General features: G+C 42.3%; 1 protein-coding gene across 6 annotated transcripts in view; it reads right to left on the bottom strand.

Moving 5' to 3' along the window:
* The window catches only part of RUNX2 (RUNX family transcription factor 2), a 215683-nt gene that overhangs the window by 141506 nt on the left and 47029 nt on the right, over positions 1–27148 (bottom strand). For all 6 annotated transcript variants that reach the window (XM_042032803.1, XM_042032801.1, XM_042032804.1 and 3 more), the window contains 3 exons: positions 14692–14975; positions 7573–7729; positions 1519–1623 (listed from right to left, as the gene is read on the bottom strand). In XM_042032803.1, the coding sequence (XP_041888737.1) occupies positions 1519–1623; positions 7573–7729; positions 14692–14975 (546 nt within the window). The remainder of the gene's footprint in view (positions 1–1518; positions 1624–7572; positions 7730–14691; positions 14976–27148) is intronic.

Genomic DNA, 27148 nt, shown 5'->3' with positions numbered 1-27148 from the left:
ATATATAACTTATTCCCTGATTTTTACTCCATGAATGCAGCTTCCCCAGTGTCCTCCAAGTAAGTTACATGGAGCACCAGCTGCAAGTGAAAATTAAAAATGGGAACTAATTCACGGAGAGAAGACAGAACAAAAATGCCCCTGCTGTGATATCAGGACACCTCAGCTGTGAGAAGGTAGCACCACAAGTATGTACCTAATGAAATGTATCCAGAGCTGTTTTGCTTTTTCTTAGCTGTTCTTCAAGGTGAAACTCTACAGCCCGGACAGTTCTTACAGGGAGCATTTCAGTTCCCACCTCGGTGTAAGAGGAGGTGACTCTGCAGCGTATATTGGCACGAGAAATACTTAACTGCGTGAATTCTGTCTACATCTTTCTACTTCTCTCTTTGTGGTATTTTAAACAAAACACCATGAAAGCTCCTTGAAGGTCTCATTTGTATGTGCAGATCAAAGACAAAATAATTATTTGAGATGCTACCATTATAGGGATTCTTTTAATGTGGTTATTCATAAAATAATTCTTAATCTCTAAGTGTAATTTAAATAACGCTATACCTGGCTAATCCAATCAATTTAGAAAGAGTAATTTCTAGTTAGATTAAGAAAAATCTCCAGAACTGGCTCATCAGTGATACCCATATGATGTGAGACTGGTTACCAGCTAAATGTGCTAGACAGAGAGACAGCCAGATAAATCCTGATGGATTAACAACACTTGGCTGTATCTAAAAATAAGTGCTACCCATAAAACTGCTAGAACATGACAAAACACAATTGTCATAAAAGTATTGCCATTGCAAAATACATAAATCACGGCAAATAGATTCTTAGGGAGCTTGCATGGCTAAGAGATAAATGTGCTGAGTTAAAATCTGCTGGACTATGTTTAAAAAATATGTATTTTCTGTGCACAAATAAGAAACAAAGACCATGCTGTTGATATACTGCTTTTTTTATCTTTCTCTGGCCCCTGGGGGTCTACGATGAGTCCATAGCTGAAAACCAACTTCAGGTATGATGAGATTAACCAGGTGCATTAATTATCTGATGGCAAAAGAATTTAAGGGCAAACAAAAAGGCACTATATTATATATTTTCTCTCTATGCTAGGACTGATCCTGAAAGATCAGGATCCTGTTTTGCTCTAAATGTCTCCAGTTGGAAGCTTACAGGAGTTCAGAGAATGCAGCACATTGCAGGATTGTATCTACTATGTCTAAATCAGACTATATATAAATACAGAGAATTTAGTTCTCATTTGCTCTGGCAGATAATGTATCAAAAACTTGATGTGAATGAGAATCCGGTTTGGGATTGCCCAAATTCAGCCAAGCACTTAAGTGATTTTTTAATGCAAGTACATGTGTGGTCCAATAGACTCCAAATTAAGCATGCGCTCACATATTTTACTGAGCAAAACCCAGTGTTTGACAAAGATATACATATTTCATTTACAGGTCTCTGTTAAAAAAAATTAGGCAGGAATAAGAGCAGAGAGAAGAATATAATACTCACTTCTTGGCTCTCTTGGCCCATCCACTGTAACCTTTATTGCTCTGTGGTATGTAGCGACTTGGGGGGGATTTGTCAGGACAGTTATTGTCAGAGTAAAGCTCTTCCCTACCAAGGGAAAAAACAACAAGGAATGAGTGATTACAACATGAAAACAGTGACATGCATGTTCAGTAAAGAATCAGTTTAAAATTATTCCCTGTCGTTACCACAATCGTGAAAATTAAAAACATAACTGACCATAGGAGTTTTCCTCCCCTTCAGTTTTACTCTATGTGAGGAATACGTCCATGTGTTGACAATCTAAATGTTTCTTATTTAATAATGGGTCATCATACAATGACAGAACAAAAGTGATTCACTGCTGAGGACAAGCCAAATTCTTTGCTGCATTGAAAGTGGTGTAAATCCAAAGCAAGTCAGATAATTTAAAAATTTACTCCAGTTTCGCAGCTGTGTGACAGAGCAGAATGTGACCACATGTTATTTACTTCACACAGTTTTATCATTTCATTTGTTTGACTCGACTACAATAAAATGAGGGGAGAATATATTTTCCTCCTGGGAGATGGTTTAACAGGGAGTCAGTGTCTCTGTCCTGCATATGCCAGGGCTAATATGATGATATCATTATTATGGAACACGCCTTTTTTCCCCTACACATATTCCATCTATGAAATACCAAGAAAGCCCCCAACTTTCCTTTGAGGGTGAAAAATGTCTGTGCACGTATGTTGCTATTGTCAGTCTGCATTGTTGGTTTTTTTTGTTGTTGTTTTTTTTTTTTACTTTTCAAAGCTTGAATTCAGGCAGAGATTGCACAAGATCATCCACAGCCTTCAGCTGAATGAAAACGTTAAAAAGAAATAAATAAAGGGAGCTGCCTGCATCTGAGCACACATTCTCACAGGCGCTGGCCCCCGTTTGGGAGACTCACTGACAGTTGTAATCTGTTAGATATGCAACGGTTACTCATGTCAGATAGTCAAAACTGAAAACTGTTTCAAGACAGGAAAAGGTGGGCGTACAACAGTGACTCAATAAAACAGTCAGCAATCTTTGGCCTTCATGCTCATTTAAGCTACTACTTTACCAGACACTTAAAGCTCCTTTTTTCACCCCCCCTCCTCCTTGGGCGTATTTGTGCATTTTTGCTGCTAGGGCTTTTCCTCTTGCTGAACTCTGAAGGCATTCAATCAAGGCACAAATCTTAAACGATATGTAACAGCACAAACTTAAGGCAGTTTTTTCGGGCCTAATAAAGAACAGCTTATATATAAGGCCTAATACAGAACAGAGCTTTGGCTGTCAAATACAGTAATTGGTCTTTCTTTCTGGTCCAAGTCGTATATCCCCCAAACCTGCCTGAGACATGCATCATTTATTATCAAGAGTGCAACTTCAAACTGTCTTGGCTATAATTTTCATGAACTAGAATGTGACATGGACTTTTTTTTAAGGAAATATAACTGTCATTTACAGTGAAATGATTTTCCAGGTGAAGCTGTGCTCCAGCTGTGCCCAGCTCTCTGGGAGAGGTAGGTTAGAGGGAAGGTCAGGACCCTGGCAAATAGAATTATAGAATGGTTTGGGTTGGAAGGGACCTTAAAAATCATCATGTTCCACCCCCCTGCCATGAGAAGACACCTTCCACTATCCCAGGTTGCTCCAAGCCCCGTCTAACCTGGCCTTGGACACTTCCAGGGATGGAGCACCCACAGCTCCTCTGGGCAACCCATGTCAGTGATTCACCACCCACATAGGGAAGAATTTCTTCATAATATCCCATCTAAACCTGCCCTCTGTCAGTTTAAGCATGCAAAATCTCAAGAGGCTGAATTCTGTCACAGTGGCAAGGCTGAAGGTGGCTTTTCCCATTTTCACTGGGAAATGGATTATTTCTTAAATCATCACAGGAGCAGAGTTAGGTGCATTTAGGACATCCAGTCTTTGTCCAGTTCTGCCCACCTGCTGTCCCAGAGGTGAACTGTGTGTCCTGCCAGCACAGGGCATGGGCAGCCTTCACACACACAGCAGCAGCTCTACAGTACTTCCACACTGCTTGTTTAGGGCTGAGAAGTGTCTGTGCCTTTTACCCCTCTCCAAAGAGGAATTCAGCCACTGCACGAATATAGTTCTCCAGGCTCAGGTTTAAGGCTTCCTTTGGCACCAGCTTACCATGTCAAAAAGTTCTGATTCTTAAATTGTATGCTGTTGATGTTCATATCACAGTAATGCATAGAAGATCAGTAGACTATTACTGGTAACAAAGGTACTAAAGGGGCTTTTCCATACACTTTTGAATGAAGCATTTGGCCTTCCATGCTATTGTACTCTTTATACACCAAATCCCTACGAAAGTCTATTATGGCAAAAAAACCCCAACTCATATACTATCTGTAAGATGCTCTAAAATCATTCTGTACAAAAGCACTGCAAGACTTCTTACACTAAATATATCTCAACAGGATACAGTGGCCAGAAAAAAAAATGCATTCCTTAATAAAAAGAGCTACATTTGGACCTCACCAGTGAGAATTTCTGAACTGTCACCTCTCAGGCAGCCTGAGCTGAAGAGGTAAGCAGCTAATTTGAGAGGAAAACTGGTTTTGTTCCCTAACTGGTATTTTACAAACTGAAGTGTGGATAAAGTAACACCGACGAAGCCCCCTCACACTCCATAAACCACAGAGTCTTTCATTGTGGGGAGCTGCACGGCCCTGCCAGGGCACTCCAGAGCTTTCAAGAGATGATTTACATATTACTGGATTAAGAATGAAATAAATTTTTAAGGTCCCCAGTTCCAGTGATGCTGAGACCTTCCACAGCTATTTCACAGATATCCCTCCTCAGCTACAAAAATCCTTTAATGCACTTTTTATCACCTTTCTTTATTGCCTTTAGTCATTTCAACTATCCACTTTCAGAGGCTACAGACTAATTGTGGCTCTCTTTTATTAAATTCCCCAGCCAAGCAGTCATCTGGCACTATTGCTTCAGTGTGTCTAAACTGTGCATTCTTTGTTATTCACACATGTGAGCTGAGCTGACACAGAGGAGGACGAGATGGACATATGCTGAAGCACAAGGCAAACCCCAGAAATGAGCTTGAAAGGAGACTCGGCAGCTTGTGTGTGTGTGTTGCATATTTTTTCAGTTAGATGCTAATGTGATTAAAGTATCAGGACACAACAAAATTAAGGTTATGATCCTGTGCTTATTGAAGACAGGAATTCTTTCTTCTCTGCGCTGTGGATCGGGCTTGTAAAAGTGAGCTACTGCCTGAAAACCACATACAAACAACTGCTGCATTCGCATCAAGCACTCCGGTTACTTATTCTTATGAATCCAAAAAAGGTGTTTAAGAGAAATTATGCAAACAGAAACGTGAAGCTTCTGTCAGGCAAACAAAATGAATATGTATGAAAATCAAGTTTCTCCATTGAGCCATGGGAAGCAAGTAAAAACGTGGGAGAGGAGGTGAAGTGGTAAGTTGATGATTCAGACTTCACAATCAAATTTTGAGATACAGAGATCAAAGCACAAGCTGCTTAGAAAGATGTAAATCTCAAGTTAGGAACAGGTGTGGATTAGTTTCTTGCCACCGAAAAATGATTTCTTTATTACTTTATTTTTTCCTGTTCTACTTCAGGACTTGTATTTACCGATATTTGTCTATGTAAGGAGCTTTCTCACTTCTGTTTGCAACTACTGATTTCTTTTCCTGCTATTTTAAGCAGAGTTCTAAAAATCTATCATTAATGATAACTCCTTCTCCTTCTCTCCTTCTCTCTCTCTCTCCCTCTCTGTTCTAAGTCTGGAAGACAAGTCTGGACCAATTTCTCCATCCTGCCTCTGGCAGGAGAATGCAGCATTTCAGATCCTCCACCGAGTCCCGGCTGCTTCAAAGGAAAAGCCCTACTTTCTTCCGTTAAGATCATAAGAAATATAGGGGGAGGGGGTCAGCTCTGTTTGGACATAATTACACTTCATCAAAAGAAGCTTTCTTCATCTTCCATGCGTGAAAAGTCTGCAAGCAGTTAAGTCTGTCTTTTTTCTTCCCTTTTTTTTTTTTCTCCTTTTTTTTTTTTAATATAAAAATTGCTATTTGGGAAACTAGCCAAAACTCAGAAAGCCAATATAGTAAAACAGTGCACACCCTTTGTTTTTCTTTGAAGTCTCTTAAATAAATATGTTGAGGGTTTGAAAAGTATACTATCACTTTTCCATAGATTCTACCCAGATTGATCAGAGAAAAAGTCTATTCCAAGTCTGCTACATAAAAATATAAACTAAACTACTGGAACCAAATTTTAGGAGCTTTGTGTTTGTGTCTGTACCTACTGAGGCTTTAGGCTGTCTATTTAATTTCCTATGCTTTAATAAAGAGTACATATCACAGGTTTGAAATTAAATTCACAGATCAGAGGTAGTGCACCACATTTCAGTCCTTTTCCACCATTTCTGAAAGGCTGATACACTACTGAAGTTTTACGGTAAGTCAGCAGCAGTGACAGAGCCAGAGAACTTTCAAATCTAATCCATCAGCAGAATAACAAAGCAAACTGACTTTTTAAAGAAAAGAAGACAAATGGAAGAGATAGGTAACTCCTTACTCACAAGAGGAATAAGCTCCATATTTATATTGTATTACTGTTGGTAAAGTTATTCTGTCTCTCAAGTTATTCTCTATTATCAATACTTTTTAAATTCCAAAATGATAAAGAGAATTTTTGGCTAGGTCATTAAAATAAAGAATAGTCACTGTAAGTCATACTTATGGACTCACTTTCACAAAGTACTTGTAAAAATGTGCTGACTGATTTAGATTATCTGGGCCTCTGTCATATGTTTAATCTTTTTGGGACAAAAACTCCTTCCTTAAGATGAACTGCAACTGCTTTCTAAAGAATATTACTGTATTTGCTTTATTGCTAATTTCCCAGCACAAATATTCTGCTTCTTTTGCTTTGGTTTGTCCCATGCAGGGCTAATTTATAAAAAAATTAATAATTACTTCTAATACATAAACGAAAAAAATATGTAGGTTGAATCAATGACTGATACAACACCACTCTGAAGACTCCTGCAACAAAAACTGCAGGGCCAGCTTCCTTCGAGTTATCCTTTCAATCATTACCTGAAGTTTGAAAGCTGCTGTGAGACCCTTAAAGAGGAATTCTTGCAAATTTGCAATGATTACAAAAGATTTCTATAAGTGCAGTGCAGTTTTCAGATTATAGGGAGCTCCTAAAGAGCTGGAAGACAATGACAGCACTCTACAACTTAAAAAGAAAATTAAAAAAAAAAATTTGAAAGTTACCCTGTCATTTAAAGTAAAGGTTAAATTTAGTTCAAGCCCAAGCTTACCAGTAATTCATAAAAAGTCAACCAGCTTACTAAAAAGAAAAGTGGGGGTGATTTTCACAGATTATCAACAGTTTGATTTAAAGGGCGGAGAAGCCACTAGCAAGCTTTCCACCAACAGCTGTTAAGCCTTGAAAGATTTAAGTCCCTAAAGAATACAACCTATAGAACATGTGATATGCAAAATCCCCCTAATTACAGGTCTTCTACAGCAACTTCAGAAGCAGTCTACTGCTAAAGGGAATTCTCCACCTCTCACTGCCATGGCCCGAAACACACTCCCCCGACTCTGAATAACCTGGATCACAGATATTCCCTTTTCCTTCCACCCTTCCTGTGTCATTCAAAAAGGGAAGCAGGTACTCCGTGAATCATTTTTCAAAACCTCTGTCTGATAAAAAACTACAGAGAATCCTAACTTGATTTGTGCTGAAGTTTGACAATAAAATATGTGTACATCACTCCAAAACAAAAGCTGACAACCTGAACAGCCTGGCCTAGTGGAAGGTGTTCCTGCCTAGAGCAAGGGGCTGGAATGAGATGAGCTTTAAGGTCCCTTACAAACCAAACTTTTCTGTGATTCTATGAACAACGGATTTATGGGTTAATCAGTATTTCATTTCAAAGTAAGTTTGACATCTAGGCATTGTTTTTCATGTCATTACAGACAGGTAAAAGGCAGCGGCCTACCTCTTCCACTTCTGCCCACAAATCGTAAGTCATTAAATCTGGCCACCTGGTTCTTCATCACGGCAGAAGCGTTTCGCAGCTCTGCAGAGTAGTTCTCATCGTTTCCAGCCATGACGGTCACCACCGTCCCATCGGGCACTTCTCCTAAGGCTACCACCTGTGAAAATGGGGAGACAATCACGACCAGTGAAGCCACACTTTGGAGGTGTGTGTTTCCCTCCCAGCTCTGCCGGCTGCCACGCTTGTGAAGAAGCTCTGTGGTGAGGAGTCTGGTACTTGCTGTGCACAGAACAAAGTGCCACATCAAACACAGAAACATCGTGTGTTGTCTCCTTTTCTCAGAGCTTCTTCATTGTTGCATTTCTTCAGAAATGTTCAACATCCTTATGTCAAGTGCACACTTTAATGCTTTCTAAAGGCCAACTTTGTTCTTAACAAGCAGGGAGCAGTGAGAGAGCACAAGGCAATGCTCGTATCCGTAAATTATGCACAGGAAAGCATTTAAAATGAAAAGTTAGTATTAGCAGCCTTATCGCCCAGATTCAGTTCAGCTCTGCTCGTGCCCACCACCCTGACCCCTGAGCTCCTGAGACTTCAAGCCAGAGAGAACCCTGCATCCACCCATCCCAGGAGTGGCACTCAGGGCATCAGCAGGCAAAGCTCTACGCCCAACATGCTCTGCAATGGAGCACTTTATGGCTGGAATTCAAACTCCTCATGTGCAATATAAAACAAAGCTATATTTCCTTGCAGGCATGTAAATTTTCATAGTGCTTGCAAGAGTCGCATGTGGTTAGTGCTGATACCTCTCTCAAATTCCAGGATGGGTGAACAGAAGATATCAAAGTATTTCATTTCTCCTTATGTTCCAGCTACCTGATAGTCTCCCTTTTATGCTTCAGTGGTTGTGTAGTACTCCAACATCTGATTAAATAAATGTCATGGAGGAGACAGCTGCTGATTTGAAAACAGCAGGAATACCTACAGTGTTAGTGCACCGTGGCTTTTTAAAGCAAAATAAAGTTAAACAGAAATGCTAAGTTACTAGGAAGAAAATATACACACAGGGCAAAAAAGTCCACAAAAGTATTAATAAAAAAACTTCCTTTTCCCCAGTTGGCTAATTCTGATGCTGAAAATAAATTTATAACAAGAAGAGATTCAGAAATATTGCATGGCTGAGCCAGAACTTGAAAAAATATCTTGAGATACAAAGTCTCTCCCCTTGCAGTTACAGCCAATTTACATGGTCAAATATGAGTTTTTATATCATTCAGAGTAATTTATTCTGTCTCTTGAAATATATATTACATTTTGTCATACGGCCTTCCTGAGATGTCTTTTCCATAAATAAAACTAATAATTGCAGGTGATATTAATTCAGTGGAAAGAATGAGGAGTTCTGGGTACATAGCGAGAGCATTATGTGGTCCAGTGAACTGTACAATGTTTCTCTAAAACAATTAAAAGGAATTAAAATCATATAGAAAAAGGCCATATTACTGAAAACTATAGCTTATTTAAAAAAAATATTGAAGAGAAAGAAGCAAGCAAAGATTAAAAGCTGTTTGAAAAGAATTTACCTGCTTTTCTTTTTTTGCATAAAATACCAGGTAATACCACCCAAAACTAAAAACTAAGTTTTGCCACAAATTACTGTGAGGTCTTCATGTATCAAACAAAGATTTTACTTTAAAGTCATATGAAAGTCCCTGAACACAAAACCAGAGGAACCACAGTTGTGGCTAAGATCTGAGGTCCCAATAACTCTCTACCTTGGGTCTGGCAGCAACCAGGTCTGACAGCTTCAAAGCCAGGTGTAAGGAATAATAAATAATAATCAAATAACAAATAATAATCTGGTGAACAGATTACAGAGCTGACTAACCATTAACAAATGGACACTGGCTTAAACTGTGAAGCATGGGGCTTGAGACTACTTATAAACCACTCCCTTCCCAGTCTGCAGCAGGCCATGTTATCTCTGGACAGTCTTGTCGTGCCCATCAGCATCTCAGGGAGTTGCACCCTACGCTTTTTATACCTCACAAAACAACAACAACAAATCACATTAAGTCCAGAAATGCAAAGCACCTGAGAGCACAGCAGGAAGCACACGGCTGCCAGGGGTCTGGGAAGAGGGAACAAGGCACCTGAAGCCTCAGCTCACCTCTTTCTCCCCAGGTACCCACAGAGCATGGACAGGCAGCGCCATCACAGCTCCATCTCAGTCCCAAACCCAGGTACAGCTTTGAACACCTGCCAGGAGGGAGCAAAATCCCTTAAAAGGCTCCCCTCTGTCCTCTGTTGCTTTTCAGAGCTTTCCTCCCTGCCCTTTCCACTCGATGTCAGTTCAATTTGTCAGCTTAGCCATCAGCCCAGAGCTGCACGTGCTGCTGCCATCGCTGGGTGATTGTAGCTGATCGAGAGCTGCATCATTACTGAGAAGCCCTGAATGCAGCATCACTGTTCATCGCCTTCAGAGAGCTCCAAAGGACAAGACAAACTGAAATCAGAGGTGAAAATAAAAACTTTGGCTCATAAAATAAAGGCCTATAACACGGGAAGATCCCTTGCCACGCAATAGGAGTAAAGGCTTATTCTTTTCATAATTTGATACTTTCTTGCCACAAAATAGCCTAAGACTATTGCACAGGTACATAGTAGCACTCAGTAGAAAAAAGCTTCGCAAAACAAGTCTGAAACCTGGAGAAATACACGTCACTTTGAGAATTTTCAGAAGTAATCATACATACTGAAAGACTGCTGGCATAAATCCTGATTTGGCAATTTTAAGCCATGTATCAATGCAAAATTAATTACATATTCTTAGAAAGATGATTGTAAATGCACTGTGAAATGAGTATGGACTGTGTTAAAAATTAAAGATTAGAAGTAGAAGCAGTGCACATTCCTTACCTACTCCTTAATACTCAGTATCTCTACTATTTCAAAAACTTTATTTTCCGTATTAAGCTCCCTACACATTTTGATGATTAAAGGTAGATTTTGCTCTTTTATTTTTTTCTTTCAACTAGAGCTCAAAAAAGCACACGAAGCCCCAAAATAAAACCAAACCAATTCTTACGAGTTGAAAATAACTATGTGTTTTTTGCATAACACAATTCTGGTTAGGCAACCTGTTCGCCCAGTTTCGGTCCAGTGGGATTTGAACTGGCCAAAGTATGTAGCCTGAAGACGGAAGTTATAAGCACAAAGCAAAACTCATATACAACAGCAGGTACTCAGACTTTTCTGCAGAGTAAAATGCTTGTCTGAAAAAAAAAAAAAAGGCCAACACTAGTGTACATGGTAACTAGTTCCTCTCAAACATTGATATCTGCCACTTCAACAGCTTTCTTGTGAAACACTGAATTCAAACAGCCTCTGAGTGTAAAATCTTCTGTACTGAGAATGCTTTTTCCAGACATTGCCAAAAGAGCATCTGATACTATTAAAAATATTTCAGTGTTCTGTAACTTAAAACAGAGTAACTGATTCGCGCTACTTTTTGTTTCAAAATCTACATCTGGGCTGACAATTTATACAGCAGGTTTCAGCTTGAAGCTATTTAAAACAGCTGAGTTATAAACTCCAAAAATTGGGGTTTGGAGGGAAATGCTGACAGACCCTGAACTACTGTGGTGCTACTGGGGAGATGTCTTAGACTCCACATCCCGTTTATTCCCCTGCCTTTAAGTCCACTAAGACTCTGCTGCTATTAGCATCACACAGAAGTCACTTCTAACCTCTAACGTGGCAATCTGGGTCTTTATGACTTGCAGTAAAAACTCACACAGAGGGGCCAAATTCTGATGACTCAACTCAAATAAAGTAGTGCTGGCTATTGAGATTAAGAAGTGAATATGATTTGGACCTGGGTGCACAATATCCATTTATTTTATGCTGGAATATTAATAGCTAGAGCTGTATTAATAGGTACTCATCTAATACTCTTCCCCACAAAACCAGTCTGCATTAACAATCTCGTTAGTGAGCACACGACAGGGACTCCCTTCCCAGTGTGTGCAAATATTAATACTTAAAATTCAAACCTAATGCTAAGCCAACACTATTTCAAAAAATTATAATCAAATCCAGCACTGTTTATAACATACTTCCTCTCCTGCATATGATTTATATCTGTTTTTTTAAATTAAAACAGTGCTATATCCAGCGTACATTTTCGCTCGAGATCGCTGCGAGAGAATTATGACACACTTAACACACCACTCAAAACATTATCACCAACATATTATTTATTGCCAATAAAACTTCACAAAGTGTGTTGTCTGTGAGCTATTTCTTTTTCAAGTTATTGTTTAGCTGAGATTTCTATAGCTCAAATCTGTCTCTTTTTTCCCTTTCAGAGCTGATTCCCATTCTGTTGTAACACAGTCAAATGTTTCACTGTATGATACATGCAGCTCCTTTGGTCTAAAACTACTGGGCAGCTGCATGCAAGTTGCATTTGAAAAATCAAATAATTTTTTTTTTAATGGTCAAAAATATTTCAAGTGAGTTTCAAATTAATTTACAGGTAAAGAAGGGCATATATAATTTTGGCATATTTTAAGAAGTGTGTGTGGCACATGAAAACACAGCTGCACCCACGGTAGTGGGTGCAAGGGGTAACGTGTGCCTCTTACGCATCCCAAAATCAGTCAGATCTGCACCGCCCTGTCAGCAATCAAGCACAGGACCCACATATAATGCACATATAAATACATATATATGAACACAAAAAGAGTGGGAAACAGTCTAAATCCTTTGTCTACCCTTTTATCACATGTAAGCATTCTCATTATAATAATATTCTAAATACTTTAATGTTTAGTTTAGATCTTTCCCTTATTCTAATGAGCTGTGACCTCATCCTTTGAATTGCTGTGAGGTAGGAGAAGGCTCAGACACCTCAGATGAGAACAGCAACGTGACCACGAGAATGCAACAGCTCCCGCACCCCTGCTTTAAAGAGTAACTACAACACCAACTTAATGTAGCACTCAATTAAATTATAATCACAATTCTCTGAAAGCTCCTCCTCTTTACCCTGCAGCCCCTCTGAACCAGAACCACTGTGATTCACACCTAGAGAGACTCTGAGTGCCACACCAAGCCACGAAGTCAAAAGACACCCCATTTTCCTGCCATTTCTGCTCAGTCCGACCATCATGTCCTGCACAAGGAAGCCCTGTGCAAAGGGCTCCTCCTGCAATTCCAGCTGCTCCAAGCTGTTGCCACACACAAGAGCACTTTATCCAAGCCTCACCTGCACACCCGTAACATCTTCAAAGCAAAGCTCCATCTTTATCACCCTCACTTTACCAGGAGCTCATTTAACCACTTTTACTATTTCTTCCCGGACAAACGGCCATGATAACATGGCTGGCAGTCGGGAAACATCAGAACAAGGCGATGTTCTGGAATGCACTGGATGAGACTGCTTCCAAACTTTCCTGTCTTTTCAGGGATTTCCAGGTGTGTTATTTTTCACAGGAAAATGTGGGTATGTTGAGATCCTCGCAGGGCCACCCCACCTAACTCTGACCCGTGCCCTGCTCGGGAAGGCACTTAGGAACACCCCAGCCATTGCCCCCTCCCTATCAAAGGCCACGGGAGGGGAAACTCCAGGGGGAATACTTGGAAATATAGCTAGGGGAGGAAAAGGCCTTGCTTTAAAGCATGCAATTATTGTTGTTGTTATTACAGATTTTTTCTAAAATCGTTTCCTCTCATTAGCGCGCCGTGGGGATGGAGACAGAAAATTAAAAGCAGCATCCCCGGTGCAGAGCGGGGTGGGATTTATTATGGAAATGTGCGACCCTGCCAAGGAGAGCGTCTCTGGGCAGCAACTTCCTCGGTTGTCCACCAGGAGAAGTGAAGGGGCCCCGTGTCCCCCCCTCCAAGTGCTCTGTGTCCCCCTTCCCAGCCCCATCTCTGTCCGGGCGGTTGGAGGCCAAAGCCCTGATCCCACTCTGCCACTCAGCCTGACCCTCGGGCTCCAGCCGCCCCCCGCACTCTTCAGAGCCACCTCAAATCCCCCAGTCCCACTACCGGCAGTGGGAGGAAGGGGCATCCCCGTCGGTCAGGGACTGGTTTCTCGAGGTGGGGGGGTGCCACACTGAACTACGGCCCAGGGCTGAATCCCTCCTTCCTCAGGGAGGGAAAGCAGATTAAAAAAAAAACCACCAAAAAACACAGGGAGAAGGGCTGTGGGAAGTAGGGGGTGTCTCCCAGGGGGATGCTGAGGGGGGCACAGGGTGCCCCTGGGCTGCGAGGGGAACACGCCGGCAGTGCCCCGCGGAGATGGAGATAACGGGATGGCTCCGGGGGTGCGGGCCGTGCAGGGGGGCGGGCAGAGCATGGGGGGACACCGGGGGCCCAGCAAGGGTAAGCGGGGCAGAGCTGGCGTACGGCGGGCACAGGAAGCGCAGCAGGACGGGGGGCACGGGAACCACTGCAGGACCGGGAGCGGGGGGTGAGAGGCACGGCGGGGGCTGCACCCCGAGACATCGCGGGATGGGGGCACCGGAGGCACAGCAGGGCAGTGACAGGATACAGAAGCCACTGAAAAACTTGAACGCTTGAGGGGGGGGAGGGAATACAGGAGTCATTGCAGGACTGGGGGGGGTCAGAGAAGCCCCCCGGGCCGCGGGGGCACAGGAGGCGTTGCAGGATGAGGGTGCACGGGGAGGCATTGCAGGGCTGGCGGCGTGAGGGGGGTGAGGAGACACTGCAGCCCGGGGACCACCGGAGACATTTGCCGCGGGGGAAGGAGGCCGGGGGGACACAGAAGCCCCTGCGGGCCGGTGGGGCACTGAGATGCTGCAGGAGGGCAGGCGGGAGGGCACAGAAATCCCTACGGCCCGGGCGAGGACACAAAACTCCCTGCGGGCCGGGGGGCACAGAAGGCACTGAAGGACGGGACTGGGGGGGGTGGAACTGCGGGACACACACTGAGAATCCCTCCGGGCCGGGGAAGAAGCTCCTGCATGACGGGGAACACCGGAGACACTGTGGGCCGGGGGGAGGCACAGAAGCCCCTGCGGGAAGAAGCGCAGGGGGCGCGGGGGGAGCATCCCGGGCCGGGGCGGCTGCGGGAGGGGGGTGTCTCACCTTGAACGCCACCGGGAGGGTCTTGTTGCAGCGCCAGTGCGAGGGCAGGACGGAGCAGAGGAAGTTGGGGCTGTCGGTGCGGACCAGCTCGGCGGGGTGGTCAGCGATGATCTCCACCATGGTGCGGTTATCGTGGGGGCGCAGCCGGGGCACGGCGGCCGCCGCGTCCTGTTGCTGCTGCTGCTGCTGCTGCTGCTGGGCTACCACCACCGGGCTGACCTCGCTCATCTTGCCGGGCTGCAGGCTGCTGGAGGGGGGGCTGAACCTCCGGCTGGTGCTGGGATCTACGGGAATACGCATCACAACAGCCACAAGTTAGCGAATTGGGGGGCGGGGGGGGGGGGGAGCGGTAGGGGGATCGCTGGTAGAGGAGGCGTGTAGTGGGGGGTGGGGGTTGTAAAAAAAAAAATCTAGCAAAAAAAGGGGTGAATGAAAAGTGGAGGGGTGAGGATAAGGGGCAAAAAAGCAAATCAGACAAAAAATAGAAAAAACAAGAGGAGCGGATTAAACGCACGAGAAAAAAATATCTCAGTCTGTTTTTGTTTTGTTTTGTTTTGTTTTTTTTAAAGAAAGATGGACGGGGCGAGGGGTGATGCCGGTCTGGGGGCGCCTGCAGCCTGGAGCAGCGAGGAGGCAGAGGCTGGCGGTGGGTCCGGGGCTGCCCCTCTCAGCACAGCCCGGCTGGAAACTGCATGGTCCCGGCTTCTGCCCAGCTGCAAAGCGCTGCTGCTTCTCCTCCTCCTTCCTTCCTTCCTTCTCGCACAGTCTCTGCTCTTTTCCCTCCTTCTAGCCACCGCTTCTTCCCTCAAGTGCTCAAGTTTCTTTCCTTTTTTCTTTCCCTCCCTCCCCGTCTTCTTTTCCTTTTCGGATTTTCCGAAGATTGTCTTGGGAGAAGTAGAACTCGCTGCTGGTTCAGCTTCCTGGGCTGCTGCTGCTGGTGGCCGCCAGAATTGTAGCGTAACTCAGCCCCGGAGAGGCGCGGGGGGGTTCAGGGGAACGTCCCGGTTTCCTCCGAAGAAATCTTCCTCCTCCGGACACACACACAGAAAGAAAAAAAAAAAAAAAAAAGAAAAAAAAAAGGAGCAAACAAAAAGCCTCGCTGGGACAGAGGCGAGGAGCCGCTGGGTTCCCCCGCTTATTGCCTTTGGCTTCAGGAAGCGGGAACTCGGGAAGGGGCTTGGGAAGAGTGGCTCCCCCCCTCCAAAAAAAAGGCGCTCCCGAAGCGATTTCAGCGCGGAAACAAAGTTACTGGGGTTGTTGGGGTGAAGAGGAAAGTCACAGGGCTGATAATTAAGAGACTTTTTAGCTAGTTCCTTTCGGAGGATCAGGGCTTAAGAAAAGTTGAACTTTCGGATTCCCAGGGAAAAAAAAAATCATAATTGAGAAAAAAACAATCAACACAACAATAAAACCCCTCCTTAGGCTGATTTTTAAAATATGACCAAGCAAATTCTAGGAAAAGGCAGCCTTGGTGCAGCCCGGTCCTTCACATGAAGTCGCTGCTGGATCCAAGTCCGTTGAGTTGAATAGGCGAAGAAAAATCTTGCTTTTTTTTTCCGCCCTTGATGAACAACAGCAGCAAAAAAAAATCATTAAAATGTCGCTTTGTTTGAGTTATTTTTCTTTCTGGAAAATCGGGTTAAAAATAATAATTATGAAAAAAAGCAACCAAAAGTTACAAACTTCTTTTGGGTCCCAAGAAGTTGAGGTCGGGGAAGATGAAGGAGCCGGAAAAAAAATAACAAACCCACGCCACAGTTTTTTTGTCCTGAATGTGGTTTTTGGAGGCTGGGATTTCTAATGATTAGGTTTTTGTGGTTTATATATACAGGACTCTCTGGCTAAGGCGATCATTATGCTGATGAGAGTCAGCAGCACGTGGTGCTTCAGTCCTCAGACTTCTGCAGCCTTCAAAATAAATAAACCAGTGTGCATCCCCCCCAGGAGGAGAAACTCTCACCCACGGGGAGGGGGACGGGGAAGTGGGGTAGCAGGAGATGGTCTCCGATCTCCACTTCTCTCCGGGTTTTTTCCATTAACACTTTTGGGCTTGTTTGTTAAAAAAAAAAAAAAAAAAAGGGCAGATCTTATTAAAAACCATTTACATACCCAATGGCATGAAAGTGTCACCGCCTCCCCGCGCAGATAACAGCCTATCACAACCCGCCCTCTAATTTCTAAGGCTTTACTCCGACTTGCTACTTCCACCTTCTTGTAAAAAGTCGGCGCTGCGTGTGTGCTCCTTGCTCGCCGCCTGTGTGTGATTCGGGGCGCTGTGTGTGTGTCTGTCTGCGCTGGGGGGTGCGGGGGATGTGGCCCTTGCCGGAGCCGTTCCGAGCCCCGAGCCCGGCGCCCCGACCCAGCCGGGTTTGTCCCGCCGGACCCTGCGCCGAAAGCCGGGCGGAGCTGCCCCGGCGGAGCTGCCCCGCGTACAGGACCTCGGGGTGCCCGTGTGCGGCTGCTGGTGCTGGGGACTCCTCCGGAGCTGTTTCCGCACCTGCGGAGCCTCCGCGCCCTCCTCCCGCCGAGCGGCAGCGCTGCCCCCGCGCCTTCCTGCCCCCGCCACCCGCAATTTCTGCCCCCGGGGCAAACCCCGGCTGTGCCCGGCGAAGGTGCGTGCAGAGGCGGCGGCGGCTCCTGCCCCGCTCGGCGCCGGAGCAGAGAGCAGCCCGCAAGCTCCGCCGATCGGTCACAGGGGAGAGCTCTCGCTCCGCGCACCGCGGCTGCGGCTGCCGCCCCCGCTCCGCGCCCGCCGGGCTCCCACCCAGCCCGGCTCCGCAGCCATCCCTCCATCCATCCCTCCATCCCTCCCTCCGCTCCGCGGCTTTCCCACGCTTCCCGCGGGGAGCGGCACCCCCGACCCACTGCCTCGCAGGGATCTGTGCCCTCCGCTTTCTTATTTCCGTTCTTTCCCCAACATTTTTCCTCTTTTTTTTTTTTTTTTTCTTTTCTTTTTTTTTCCCCTGTTTTTTTTTCTTTTTCTGGTCTTTTTCCTTTTCTTCTCCTGGCCCAAGGCTGGAAGGGCTCTGGAAGTTTTCTATCCCGTTGAGAAAACGCCATCCATGTGGATAACGCTGCAAACTCCTCCTGAACTCGCCACGCTCTTCCCGACAACCACAGGGATCTGCTTTTCCCCAAAAGCGGCCACAGGCGTTTCCAAGGCACAATTACTCATCACCTATACCGATTAGTATATATGCAGATCTGGTTTGCTGTGGTTGTGATACAGAAAATGCATTTTTTCATACTTATTTTGGCAAAATATTTATGTCCATAGATTCTTTTCGCTTCTTCCCCCCATTCTTTAGCTGGCTTTAAGACATTCCCTAAGAGCCATACCAAAGGCACTAGAAAGAAGGCAAGGAGTTGTTTGATATCCAAATGCTACATAAGCCTGACAATCATGATTTATTTCATTTCAAACAAGAAGATACGTTTCCACTTTTAATTAGTCACACTAAAAATTTTACAGTCACCTCTCTTCCTACTAAAATAAAATAAAAAGTTAATTAGGATAAACTAAAATAAGTCATTGGAAGCTACCAGTTTAAGGTCACTTAAAATAGTCCAGGGTTATTTATAATGTCGAAATAAAATTTTCCACTGAGCACCCTAACAAAGTTTCAGGTATCTGGCACAGCTGAATTTCAGTCTCCGTGCAAAAATATCTTTCTGCTGAACATTTACACATTTAACAGGAACTTACTACAGTCTGGAACAGATCACAGCTCAGAGCTCTAGAATTTTATTTAAATGGTTATGGACAAATTAATAAAAGTACCAGTAATGTTTATGGACCTGCATAAAAGCTGGATGGGATTTTTCAGAAGAAGTCATTCACGTTATGATATATATAATCTGGAACATTGGCTTGGGTTTGGCTGGAATGGAGAGCAACCCTGCTGCTCGGCTTTCCTCGGGTTTTATTTCAGAACTTCTCGGAATTTTAGCACTGGTTGCAAAATGGGTCATATTTTAAGATCTTAGAGAATTGTAGGAGGTTGGTGAAAAAATGTGCTTGCGCTGCAAGTTATATCTTAACAAACACCGTCAGATTCACTTTACAGTATTGGATTTTCACCACTATGGCTGCGCTTGCTGCAATTTAAATTGTCTTTTAGCTTTTTCACTTTTAATTGTGTTATGAATACAGCCATAATCAGACTGCTTTTGGACAAAAAGGTAATGTTTTAAGGAGCACTAAGTTTATTTACCATCACATTTCTAAAACACAGGCCCAGCATGCTCCTGTTGTAAGTACTGGGTGCTCAAGATGAAAAATAATTATCAGATATGAGAGATTCTAACCTAGATGATGTTCCCTAAATAAATAGTTTTGATGCCAGTTCCTTGGGCTGGAATGTGCTGCAAATACGATGAATACATAATTTATTTTGAGCCTCTCTGTGTATGTAAATAGCCTTTGTGAAACAGGAATAAATGAATGGGTTCACTGAGTTTGTTATGGTATTTGATATTTTTAGCCAGAGCGACTGCAGCAATGTCAGCAATTATTACTATAGTGAAAGAATTGCCAATATTCTTGTTTCCAACATCTACCTTCCCGAAGTTTTTTATTCACTCGTGAAAGTGTGCATTGAGCCAAAATATGTGAACTTAAGTAAACTTAATGCTAGAGCAGGTTTTGCCCGAACTTCCATTCATTTCAGTAGGGGCAAGATAAGCTCCAGTGTCTCTTGGCAGCGCTTTACTTTCACTTTGGTTGGAAGTTGACTGTTTGCCCAGCTATTCTTTGCTTTTTTCTTAAGTATGACAAATAGTAACCCTAGATTAGCACGTTATTTGGTCTGCTAAGTAGGCGTGTGGTAATGAGTTCTGTAACTGCAGCATTCTTACTCAGACTATGGACTACTATGGTTTGTTTAACTACTGTGTCCCTGTCCCACTGATTTACAGCCCAGATAAAAGAAGATTCTTTGTGTCCTGAAATTAGTTGAAAGCATTTAATATTTCAGCACTATGCACTGCTTTTTAGCATTTATAGTCCCTGATACGTACAAAAGCATAAAGGTTTGAAAGACAGGCTAGAAAATGATTACATAAACAAAAAATGAACTGGAGGATATTACTTTTCCCCCAGTATTTTCAGGAGAAAGTGAGGACTGAGAGCTGAGACTCTTGTGTTCTGTCTCAGGATTTGATGCTGAATGCTCTGGGACCTCAGACAAGACTTTTAGCAAGCTTTCTTTCTGTATAAAATGAGGTCCTAACTATTACCACATATCTATTGAGATAGAAAAATATATGTTAAATTCTCAGAGGTTCAAAGATGAGCAGGGCTTGGCATCGAGTAATACCAGGAAAAAAATTTGGAAATCTGGTAGGAAACTTGCCCTGTCCCTGCTGAAAAACTGATGGCTTTTCCAGGGCACGCAGCGAAACATGGGCTATACAAACAACAAAGTAAACAATTGCTGCTTCTGTATTTTTCCTAACGGATGTATTTTCTGCTTCTCTAATAAGCAGGGACTGCAAGCCTAGGTGTGGGTCGTGCTGCAGAGTTCTCCTGTTTCCCTCCCTGTCTGCAGCCTCTTATGCCCCAGTGTGATTGCATGTATTTCAGAAAGGTTTAAAGCAGCAAATGACCATGTCATCATCATCACAACGAGGCAGAACGTCGGCCTACTTGTCATCTTCTATGGCCTTTGAAAGAGAAAGTATGACCTGTGCTTTCTGGCACTAAAAACCTGAACATATAGTAGGATTAGAAAAATGTATGGCCTGTCTTTCTCAAATGATTTTTTTTTTTTTATTGCAAAATGTAAACTAAAAATTAGCTGTAGGAAGTTGTTAGGATCCTCATAAGTTAGGGACAAACTGTCATTTTTCATGGCAAACCCAAATTTGTTCCTTTCCATTAATCCTCCGCCCAACTTCTGTTTAACTAATTTCAGAGTGAGGAAAAAGTTTCCTCCTTGGATGAATTCAGATGAAATCAGTATGTTGTTTTAGAGATATATAGGCTGAAAAATGAGAACTTAAATTTATTTTATTTCCTTATTTCAGCATACGTAAAAGTAGCATGAGCCAGAAACTTCATGGTTGTTCTTTCTGTTGACCTTAGTGAAAACTGGTTCTTTTGACTAACTGTGGGGAAAGAGGGTGGTATAACTGTAATTAAAAAGGGTTTATACATTTGGAACTTTGCAGAGTCCCTGAATTTTGCATGCTGTTTTTTTAAGAGTCTAATGAAGTGCTCTCTGGCCAGATACAAGCTCCATAAAGCTCATACAGGAGATACTACAAGACGTTAAGTCAGTCTTGAGTGGGAGAAGGGTTTTTAGTGTTTCTAACCACAAACACAGCACCAGATCCTTGCATTTACTCTCTCAGTGTTGTAATGGTGACGATTCCCACTGTAAATTTCTTTTCAATAGCATGGATGGCAGGACAAAATTTCTTTGTTAATAACACAAGACTTGAAGCTGAAGTATTAGAAAAACACTGAATAGTGATAGGCTTGTTCTAAAATGGATGAAAACAGAGAACTATGAAAGAGATGGCGGACTCTACAGGAGTGAACTAGAAGAAAGCATACGGTAATGGCAAATGTAGAATAAGCATAATGGGCAAAGCAAACCAATGCTTTGAGGATCATAAAAACGTCTTTTGCCTTTTCTTTCCTGAAAATTCACTCAGGCCAGACCAGGGCATCAAGAACAATTATATTTATGGTGTGTCATAATGTAATCCTGAAAATGCCGAGCATCCTGCTTACATCTTAGAAGAAATATGTGTGTGCCCCACATCAGGTGTGGCCTTCGGGCCTTGGGTGTGGGGGCAGAACACAATCAATCCCTTGAGTGTTGTGGAATTGGCAGCCAAGTCAAAGGAGACAACAGTGCCAGTCCAAAACCAAGCTATAAGGGCAGGTGACAAAACATTAGACATCACAGGAATGATTCTGTCTAGTAACAGAAGACAAAGACCTGGCAGAAAAATATTAAAGGTGAAGCTGCCAGGAGTATCTGCAGTTAAGCTTGTCTACCACTTTCCAGTATAAGACCTTGTTTTCACTCACATAAATGTTGCCAATTTTCAGCTGTTCAGGATGAGCTTTTCAATCCTGAGTCTGCCTCAAGCTGAATTTTTTGGAAACCTGCAGCAGAAATACTTTTGCTGCTCCTAAGATCGGCATTAAGAGAAAACACATTGTTTCACAACATTTTAAGATCTCATCCCAATATCTATTTCAGAGCTGGGATGGGAAGTTTTACTGAGTAGGAGAGGAACAAGGAGGAAAAAGCAGGTAAGTTCCTTTTGTTGTCCCTGACCAAAAGGATCCACCCGAACTTGGCCGAGTTAGAAGCTCTGAAAATTGTTGAGGTTTTCCTCGCGCATGCTCAGTACAGATTGTGGAGCTGGCAGCTGGATTCTGCAAAGCCTCCATAGCAGCACTGGGCTTGCTAGACTGGATTGGATCTGTAGTCAGTCCAGTCTGACCAATATTGTCCCTGACAGTAGGCTGCACTGTTTTAGAGAAGAGGATAAGAAACTCTTGAGTCAGCAGATAGAGATGGGATCTATTCCTCCTTTAAGGTCTCATCCTAGTTAATAGTAGCTTATAAAAAATATAATCAGAATGACTGTCAGCAGTTCAGTTTTAAATTGTGTCTTTTAGAAGTCTATAATTCAACCATAAAAATTCCTTACAGGCTGAAATCTGGCTTATACTCTTAGTTCAGAAGTCACAGTTCTCCAAAGATTTTTTTTCAGTAGTCTGTTTTGAAGTGATAGAAAAAATAGTTATGTACAAATTCTGGACATTTCTTTCACAACACACCTCATCATTCAGTTATGATAAGCCTGATAAGTTTTAAACTATTTGTTTCAAATACTGGTCAGGCCCTAGAAGGATCAAGAATAATTAAAATCTTCACCATTAACACTAGACATTCAAATGTGAATAAGGTTCTCTGATCTTGGGATATTAGGAGCATTACGATATTAGGAACTTATGTGATGTAATACCAAAACCTGTTAGGCTAGTTTTCCTTATAAATATTTATATAATTTATTAAATGCACATATTGAAAAGCAAGGGAGAATCCTTCTGTCTTCTCATGGCAAAACTCATCATGAAGACAGTCACTTAGATGTTCTCCTATTCGAAATATAAGAAGAACGACATAACCTGGAAGTATGCAGGACAAACAAGCAAGAGGTCCTCAGAAGGGGCAAAGCAGATGCAAAACCTTTCTTGGAAGACCACAGCAGCTCTCATTACTACCAAGCTTCCCTTTGTAGTGGAGAAGATAGAGAAGCTCTTCCCATCCCTGGAATGCTTTCAAAGATACTGTGCTTGGCACCCTGAGGTTAGCGTGATTTTTGAGCAGATAAAAGCCCCTTACATGAAAAGGCAGATCCCACCTTCTTTTTTTTTTACTTTTTTTTTTTCTTTTTTTTAAACCTTGGTAAAAAAAGAAAGAAAATCCTTATTCTGTCTGCAGTTCCACTGATTTCACTGGTAGCCTTCATGGAATAAGGGGCTGCTTCACCTAAGAGAAGCAGAGGCAAGACTTTAGCTAACTTGCTGCTTCCAGTTACTCACCTTATCCTTTCATATTTCCATGTATAAATGTCCATCATGGTAAAGAACATGTCAAGTCTTTCAGCTCATTATTTCCACTACATTTTAGAGAGATGGAATAATTTATATTTTTAGGCACGAAAAAAGGTCTTTCACTGTTTTTGACAATTGAAGAACATGGACTGAGGGAAGCAGAGGAAAGTTCTATTTACTAAACACCACATGTAGATTACCACTGATAGTTTTTCTAAGGAAATTTATGACCTGAGTGGAGTAAATAAACTCCCTTTTTGGTAAAGAATCTGCAGCCAATCATTCATGCTTGCTTAGAGACGTTACTGTTCATGTTGCTTTTATGTGGAAGCCTACAGTAAAGGGTGATGTTATGTCTAAAATAGACAGTTGGCAGCTAAAAAAGAAAAGAAAAAGCTATTTCTAACATTACTTATCATGAGATTCTTGCTAGATTATGGCACATTCACTCTGGTTCAGGAAAGAAAGAAAAGATAATGACAGGACAATTATAATTCTTGTAACTAATATGTTATCTTCATGCACGCACTTGCATGCCCAGCTCCATTTACTGGCAAGTTATGGCATTTTACACATCTGAAATAAACAGAGAGCTCTCAGTGTGTTCAGAATGTTTAGTAAGTCTGAAAGTTGTTTGCTCTGTATCTCAGAGTAAATGAGAATGGGACAGACACTTCGGTTCTCCTGGCTGCCCACCCTGTATTCCCATAATGCTTCCATGCTCCCCTTCCTCTCCCCATTTTATGTTCTGAGTCCAGTAGAGACATAACTATGTAAGGCAATCAGGAACACTAAGTGAGAAGAAGAAGAAGTAAGAAGGAGGTACAGATAATGTTTTCAGAAATATTTGTTTCTCATGTACAAGTAACTCCATGGCTTTGAGCTCTACCTCTCTTGATTTACACTGGTGTGAAAGGGGAACTGGGCTGTTATTAAGTCTACCTGATTTAATAGATGCACACAATGTGTTGCTTATTTTCTTCTACCACATGTGAAATTATCAATACAGACTTCAGTAATTCCACATTCCAGAACAAAAGTATTCTGAATTTAAAATGAATAAGTGCCTTTCTGAGTGATGATCCCTTGTCCTTAACTCACCCCAGTGCACTTCAGCATGTGGGTTCTGTAACATTGCTGGGGCTTTGCCTTCTCTAGAAGAACTCCCTGTTTTTGATGAGGGGTGTCTAAAATAGTTTTCCGCCCTCAGATCCACTCAAGTACTAGTAGAAGTAGTTGCCTCACTGGTATGGACAAGGTCAGCTAAGTTCACTGCTTACCATAGCAAACCATGCCTTGTTGAGGGCTCATGGGATAACTTGCCTGTGTAGGATTTGCCTCAGAGTGTACAGAAGAATTTGTTACAATAGATGTTGAACTCACTGACTTTGTCCACACTGGATGAGCAGTTGTTTTCAACAGTGCTCCAAGATGTGTGGAGAGTGGGCAGGCATTTTGACAGCAGTTGTCAAAAACACGTTGTTTCTCTGGGGTAGGTACCTGCCTACCATAATATCCATGCTCTAAAAGGCCAGATTCAGTAAGCCTGGGATAGTGCAAAGTCCTCTCTGACAGCACAGCCTGCAACTTTCTGTGCTGGTGTACACTTGCAGGATGTCAGATGATGAGCAGGACTTTTAATGTACAGTCCCTTATCATCTACATCAATACAGAATTGAAGGCCACAAGCCAATTGCCGAAGATTATGCTAATTTAAAGAACAATTAGTGGAAGAAAATACCCATGCTATAAGTAAGTGATCAAAGCTCTCACCATGTGAGGCTGCTGACATAATAAATAAAGCTGAATCTTGCAAGTCCTTCACACACTATATGCTTTTCTGAGCCCATGTGAAAAAATATAAGAAATTTTTTTGCCAAACCCAACTGGGTTGGGTATCTTTACCTCTTAGATGTTCATTAATAATTGACCAGTTCCATGGAAACATCATAAAAGAAGTGGATGGTAGCAGAGATTTTCTTTTTCTATGTTATTTATTTTGCAATTACGCAAAGAATAAGCTGGCATATGAGGAAGGAAACTGAAGCAGAAGTTATTTTTCAAATGGATAAAAGAAAATGCTATTTGTACAGAACAACTTCTAGTTGACCTTTGCAATAAATGCCATAAAATACTATTTTGGCCACAAATAGAACAACATTTTTAGAAGGATTAATGTTTAATCTGTCTGTCTGTCTGTCTATCTGTGCAGGATTTTAAAAAGACTGGAGGAAGCTAGTAGTCCACTTTCACTTATAATTGCATCTGTAAAACTTTAAAACTGTGCAAGATCTTTCTCTGCTGTGCTGGATGCCATTAGCATTAGCACATTACCACAGAAAAGGAATCAAAGGTAGACGGTGGACTTCATAAGAAATCTTCCAAAAGCCTTCTATCCCTCAAAAACTTTAATTCCCAACAAGATCCTGGCTCTCACAAAACCCATTAAAATATATGAACTGTTCAGTAGGCTCACAGAGTTGATAACAGTCTGACTATTTTTTGATAACGATAAAATCCAGAACTATATTAGATTGGAGAGAGCAATTTTTGAGGAATTTTGAAACCCTGGAGGAATTTTAGAGGGGTCAATCACTACACTTATACTTGGGGGATTTTTTCTTTTTTTTGAGATTTTTTTTTTTTGGTCATTGTCTCTTTTTTTTTTATTTTGGCATTGGTACAGGTTTCTATCACGCCGCATATCCAGTCACACAATATTGCTTGAGTACCATGCAGTCATTCCATGCCTTTTCCGGCCCTGGATGTTAGGTGAATGTGAGCCTTAAAAAATAAAATGGATACTAAAAAATCTAAACACTTTACAAATACTTTTAAAGGGAGGGATAAGAGCGGTAGCAAGCATCGGGAAAGAATCTCTCCAGATTCAAGAGCTCTGTATTGGCAATTTGCAGACATTTCCTAGTAAAAATGCTTTAGCTGATCCCAGCTGTAATACTGGATCCTTGGAAAGGTTGACTGGGTATGTCTTTTGGCTGATCTGAACACACTGCCTATAGTTCAACATCAACATCCTGACTTTTATATAATTCAAAATCCATATCTAAATCATTAGTGTAAATGTATTTTAAAATGGCTCTGTATTTTCTATCATGATACTAAGTTGACACTGGCAGAATGGAAATTGGAGAGAAGCTGTGAAGAAATAAAAAAGTATCCTGCTCTGGTTCTCAGCTACAGGAATGACCAAAGCTGCCAGAGAAGCACCTTATACAAAAGGAAGACTGACTAGGCAAGAGGTAAGAATATTCTCTGGACCACTGTTGAAAGCAGTACTTCTTATCCAAAAGAAAGATGGAAATATGTAATTGTACCCTTCCTTTAAAACCAGGTCTTGCTGCTTTCCTGTGTGTTACAGATCACACGTTATTTTACATTGGAAGCTTGGTGCTAAAATCTAAAACCTAAGGGCCAAGTTCTGCCCTTAGATACACATGCACCAGTCCAATGAGCTCAAAGAGAGCTGTGTTCATATGTTTAGCAGTGGAATTTGGCCCTAAATATTTAAATATTTATTCAGAGAAAAAAAAAAAATCTTCTCTGATATATTTGTATCTCGTATCTAATGTACACAGGTTACCACCACTGGGCACCCACCCTGAGAAATAAGAAGTGTTAGAGAACCATAAACTCAGTATTCTACCTGCTCAGCATGGTCAAATAACATTAATTTGCTTCAGAACATTAAGGAAATTAAATCTTTAGCAACCTGTGGCTGATGTTATTTATTCTGCAGTCCAGTAGTAATTTGATGCAAATTGCTGGTGCTATTCCTACATCTCAGGAAAGTACTGTTTTGAATGGACTGATTCTGGAAACTTTCATTATATGACTATGCAATCCAGAAAGAAC

Source organism: Corvus kubaryi, unplaced genomic scaffold (assembly GCF_017639235.1).
Source record: "Corvus kubaryi isolate FWS band 111438036 unplaced genomic scaffold, C.kubaryi_AGA036_p1.0 37354, whole genome shotgun sequence".
Taxonomy (NCBI): domain Eukaryota; kingdom Metazoa; phylum Chordata; class Aves; order Passeriformes; family Corvidae; genus Corvus; species Corvus kubaryi.
Note: the sequence above shows the minus strand (reverse complement) of the source record. Positions and strands in the feature narration are given on the sequence as shown.